This window comes from Elephantulus edwardii, unplaced genomic scaffold (genome assembly GCF_000299155.1).
Source record: "Elephantulus edwardii isolate Elephantulus edwardi_28Jun2011 unplaced genomic scaffold, EleEdw1.0 scaffold00273, whole genome shotgun sequence".
Taxonomy (NCBI): domain Eukaryota; kingdom Metazoa; phylum Chordata; class Mammalia; order Macroscelidea; family Macroscelididae; genus Elephantulus; species Elephantulus edwardii.
In genome coordinates this window covers 2,536,513-2,542,441 of record NW_006400023.1, presented here as the reverse complement: position 1 = coordinate 2,542,441, position 5,929 = coordinate 2,536,513, and the positions used below count along the sequence as shown (strand labels likewise).

At 40.4% G+C, this 5,929-nt stretch overlaps 1 protein-coding gene across 1 annotated transcript in view; it reads left to right on the top strand.

The window, feature by feature from the left end:
• The first annotated feature begins 5,045 nt into the window (after positions 1–5,045).
• PIP5K1A (phosphatidylinositol-4-phosphate 5-kinase, type I, alpha) overlaps positions 5,046–5,929 on the top strand; it is a 74,247-nt gene continuing 73,363 nt past the window's right edge. Inside the window, exon 1 of the mRNA XM_006900146.1 lies at positions 5,046–5,127. Coding sequence (XP_006900208.1) covers positions 5,046–5,127 — 82 coding nt within the window. The remainder of the gene's footprint in view (positions 5,128–5,929) is intronic.

Sequence of the window (5,929 nt, the reverse complement as noted above, 5' to 3'; positions counted from 1 at the left end):
AAAATAAAATAAAATAAAAAAAAGAAACAATGATCCATTAAAAAAAAAAGTTGGAAATAGAAATACCATTTGCCCCATTCTTCTTGGAGTCAGCCACAGTTTGTTATGATCCACACAGTCAAACGCCTTTGCATAATCAATGAAACATAGACATTCCTCTGGGACTCCCTGCTTTCAGCCAAGATCTATCCAACATTAGCTACAATATCCTTAGTACCACTTCCGGCAGTTCTCTGTTGATGTGCGCCTCAAGTCATTTTTGGATAATCTTCAGCAGAATGTTGCTTGCTTGTGATATCCATGATATTGCCTGTATAGATAAAAATAAATAATGGGTAACATAGAGAAGAATAGGAATTACAGAACACTTAATTGTACTCATTCAAAACCCATACATAGACCAAGAACCAGTCATTCGAACACAACATAGGGTTCTGCACAGTTTAAAGTCATGAGTATTTTATAAATTCTTGATATAAGTCCCTTATCTGACATGTCATTACCAAATATTTTTCCCCAGTCTGTGGCTTCTGTTTTTACCCTGTTGGAGAAGTTTTTGGATGTGCATAGGGATTTGATTCTTAGAAGGTCCCATTCATCTATTTGATCCTTTCCTGGTTGTAGAAGAAACTCTTTAATGTGTGAAGGAGCCAGGAGGTCTGTTTGAAAATTAAGGTACAACTGATCTAAGCAATATTATTTTCAATTGTTTTGTATATATGAGAAAACTGAACAATGAATAAGGGAAATCAAAGAAGAATCTAAATATTAATGGACACCAAAAGAACAAATAAATCTGTCTTGAAGAAAATGCAACAGAGATGGTCCTTAAATGGCAATGATGGTGAGACTTTACCTCACATATTTTGGGCCTGTTGTCACGGGTCTCCAGTACTTGGGGAGGAGGGAAGACATCATGCTTAGAAAAGTGGAGGGTCAGAATAAGAAAGGAAGACCTTCAAGGAGATGGAATGACACAGAGGCTGTAACAATGGGCTGAGCATGGCAGAGATTGTGAGGATGGTGCTGGATAGGGCATAATTTTGATCTGTGGCTCAAAGAGTTTCTATGAGTCATAGTTTATTTAATGGGACACCTAACAACAACAAAGACATTGGTTCAAATGTGAGCTTTTTAAAAAAATTTATTTTCTTAATTTTAATGAACATTTACAGAAATTTTGGATTTCCATTCAATTCATTGTTACACTTTTCTCCCTACCCAGCCCTCCCCCCCAAGTTCACTCCTCTCTTTGAAAAGTAAAAGAAAAAAAAATCTTTCATTGGTATACAATCCCCCCCCCGCACTCCTACCAATGCCCCAAGTACACTCCACTATGCAACCTTAATTCTTGACTCTTGTGATAACCATAATACCCTATCATATATCGCTTTTAAATTGTTCTCTCCCTCATCTGTTTCAATGCAGTATACATCATTTATCCAGTTTTTCTCAGTCTTACCCCAACCTTGATGTCAGTCCCATTCTACAACAGTGGCACCATGCAGTATTTGTCCTTTTGTGACTGAGATATGTCACCCATTTTGAATAATATTGTATGAGTTCCTTGTTTTTCAATGCAGTGTAGTATTCCATTGTGCTAATATACCACAGCTTCTCTATCCATTCGTTTGTTGATGGGCACTTACTTGGGTTGTTTCCAACTCCTTGCTATTGTGAACAAAGCCGCAATAAACATGGGCGTGCATCAAATGTGAGCTTTAAGGTCTTCTCTGATTCCATTTCTGCATTGCAAAATTGAGCTAATAATAATTATTCCTTTTAAGATTGTGAAGATTAAAAAAAGAATCATTTTTACTCGTTTAATATAGTTGTAGTGGATGATGTCTATTATTGTCATATCCTTCATATATACCCCTACTTGCCTTTTTAATCATACTTCTACCATATGACCACATCTATCCTATTCCAGCATCACTCCTCTAAGTCGAAATCTCTGATATGTTTCCATATTTCCTCTTCTGTGAATCCCTGTCTTTGTCTACCTGGCAAAATCCTTGTTTTATAGGACTGTGAAATCTTTCTTCATATTTATTCCTCTTTCTAGGCACTATTCCTTTAACTATGGAAATAGTGTCTCCTAGAGTCACTGGAATAGTTCCAATTATCTGTGGCATTTTGGGAAGTATCTGTCCTCATTTTTATTTTGAAAATATGGCTGTCAAAACATAGCACTTACACATATTCCATGATGAGATTTTTGATTGAAATGATTTGTGTGTCTTTCTCCCTCACTGCTTTGTGATCTTTTGGGGGTGAAGGAATTTATCTTTATTTGTTGTATCAGAAACTCTAAGACTGGCTCATGATTGAGCCAGATTCAGAGCTACTGTACATAGGGTTGCTATGAGTCACAAGCGACTTGATGGCACATAACAGCAAAAACAACAACAACATCAACAACAACAAAAACTCATAGTGCCCAGGACAGTTACAGATAAATGATGTATATTGAATTATTGAATTAATGAGTGACGAATGAGTACCTGTTCTCTTATTCTTGCTTGTACTTGCTTTTGCCAGCCACCTCGTTTTTTTAAAATATTCTAGTCTGATGTCCTTCTTTCCCAAAAGTATATATTGGTGAACTCCCTTTTCCACTTCCTTAGAAGAACCAAGCCAACTTGCCCTGCCCTGCCCTTGCTTCCACACCCTGCCACATCATCCCAGTCTTGCTATGCGAAGAATGTTACTGGAGAGGATTGGCTCCATTACTCAGAAGTCACCCAAGGGATAGAGTGGGAATGGCAGCAGGGACAAAATTTATCAGAGGGATGTGAGTGAGAGATGTCTGCTTTAAACTATCTCTTGCTCAGCTTTTTAAAATTTTGTCTTCATATATCCAGTAAATGTGTATTGGCACCTATTCTATTCTAGACACTGTTTTACATACTTGAGATGTAAAAATAGGTTACATGTTCTTTCTCTCCTAAGCAGTTCACAGGGATATAAACGACAAGAAATTGACTTAATACAAGGTGGTATATGTGTAAAAATTTTCTATATATTTTCCAGTACTTTTAAGAGAAGTTAAGGTCCCCAAGAAGCTGCCAAGCAGAGGAAGATTGAAATAAAATGTATTCTTTCATCCAAGTGACAAATTAGATATTTTTCTTTGACCTGTGTTTTGGTAAGCCAAAGCTTTATTGATCTATTCCCAATTTTTTAAATCAGAAACAGCTTTATTCTCCAACTAATAGCTAATATAACCTTGAAAATAGTAGTAGCATCATGCTTTGTATGAAAACGAAGATTTTTTTTCATTAAGTATTTATCAAACACCTGTGAACCAAATCTCGTGCTACATAGTTTGCTACTCACATAGTCCCATAACTGTTTAGTGCTTAATGGGAGAGGTACCGTAAATTTAAATACTATGCAATTCCAATGTTCTGAAGTTACAAATGACAATCATTTCTGCTTCCAGTAATCCAGCAAAAGAATAATCCAGTAGGTGGCAGCAGGGAAGCAATTACCACAGATCTTTGTGGTGAAGGGTAAGAGAATAAATAAACATTAATGTCTTTATAGATATTCAGATCCTAGAATCCATCTGAAGAACCAGAAGATATTCAAGGGGAATAATTAGGACATCATGAGAGGGCTATAAAACCTAGGGTATTTCCTCCACCAATTTATCTTCATTTATACGTCCCCCAAGGAATTATTGGGCCCCTACAATGTACACAATCACAGTGAGAGCTGAGGTGGAGACAGAAAACTAAACTAAACAAAACAATTCCCGTTTTCCAGTAGTTTACAGTTTGTTCAAAAAAGTCTCTCGATCTCCATCAAGGTTCGGAACCTCCATGATACTTTGTTAAAATTAGAGTGCGTAGTATAAAGCTAGACGATGGGAATGGGGAGATTCATATGTTTTCTCTCTATACCTCTGGATCATAGAAAAATCGAGATTTGGGAGACTGATAGTTTGGATAAGGTGAGGGTTGTGATAAAGTTTAATGCTCTTCCCTGGTTGGGTTTGGTGTTTTGTTTTTCCGTTTCGCCCACCCCTCCTCGGTTTTGACAGTGCTTCGCTCATTCATCAAATATTTACTGAACTCGGTCACTGTGCCTAGTATTATGCTTGAGGCAAGCAAAAACATGAGATATGTGAAATGTCATTCCGAAGGAAAGGCATGCATGTACGTTAAAACTAAAATAATAAACAAGGCAGTAAAGCCGGAAGAAGGCTGAGAAGGATACTTGGTGGGTTGTGCTGTTTTTTGATAGGTGATGTGATGTTTTGTGACAATTTAATGTCTCAGACTTAATACAAGTGCTTTGCTCCAGATTTGTTTCCTCATTTGCGAATTTGTCAATGTCGGCTCCATAGACGATTCTTAAGCGTGCAGAAAACTAAACCAAGTTCTTTCAAAGAGCAGAATCTAAATTGACCCAACGAGCCACCATAGGACTCCCGGTTGTTCAGCCGACCCGGGCGCGTAAATATCCCACCCTGGGATTCGTCAGGGAGGGAGGTAATCCGGTCATGTGACTGATGTTAGCTTTCAGATTGGCTTCGCTTATCCATGGACCGGCCCCTCGCGTTGAGTGGGTTGGGACGCTGAGAAGGTCGAGCGCATGCGTAGTGGCCGGACTTCCCTGGAGTGATGCGGTGTGATTGGGCCATAAACAGACTGTGGCCGAGGGGAGGGGTAAAAAGGGCACTCGCTCCTCCCAAGACATCTCCTCTCATTGGTATTTCTTTATGTGTGGTTTGGTTCTTATGAGGGGTCTAATGCGCCAGCTTGAGCCGGAAAAGGGGAAAAGCTGGAAGAGTTCCGCGGAAAGCAGTTAAAGTCACGGAGTGGTTGCGAGACGAGAGTTCTACCCCCGTGCCAGCCGGATGGTGTAGTCCTGAACTGGTCCCTGAGCCGGCCCGACGTGTCTGAAAGAGGCCCCAGGAGGGGGCGGGGAGGTGGCTCATAGAACGCAGTTTCAGTGAAGAGACATTGGAAAGATTCGATTCCAAGAAGAAGGCGAGCTCGATTGAAAGGGAACTGAGGTGGGGGGCTATCAAGATGGCGACGGCCGCCTCTGCGCCGTCAACGATCGGGCTTTCCCCCTTGGATTCCGGGCTCCCTGCCTGCACCTCGCCTTCAGGTAAGCAGGGCGGGGCGTGAGGAGGGGGTTAGTGACGACTGTGCGGACGGACTAAGAGCGAGACTTAAAAGGTCACCTGTAGCTGGAGGTGTCCGCAGGGTTGGGGGTAAGAGGGTGGCTGGGCTTCCGAGTAGCAAGGATTTCCCAACAGCCTGGGGAGTGTGAGCAAAGGCTGGGTTCAGCTGAGATGTAGGCTGTTTTCTAGAAGACTGAGTTGAGGATTCGGGAAGGGATGGAGATTGGAGGTGAGGGTAAGAAGGGACGCCCGAGCGAAGAAGTAGAAACGAAACGCTGTTAAGTAGCGAGGAATTAGTGTGAGAAGCAGGTGAAACGAAGGTTGATTATAGAGTTAATTGGATAGGCAGGTGGAAGAGAAACCGTACACCTTAAAGGTTTTGAAGAATTATAAGGTGATTTAGATTGCTGAGGAGTTAGGAAATAATTTTGTTAAAAATGGGAGTTACCAGACCTGTTTTCCTCAGGATTTTCCCTTACATGTCAGTCCTTCTTCCTTCATCTCCTTCTTAGACAAATAAAAACATTTTCTCACTTTGCTTTAATTATTTCTAGGCTGCCCAACCTTGAGAACAAATAAGAATTTTTTTTGACAGTTTTATAACTTTATTTGACAATCAGCTATTAGTTTTCATCCACATTGACGGTCTGTAGATTTTTGAAAGTGGTGACAGGTACATAGGTAACCAGTGTATACAGCTTGTTTGGGGAATCTTCATCCTCATTACGTTTTCTGGACAACCGTACACGGATGCGGTATGGGACATTCCTTATTCCTTTGGCCCAG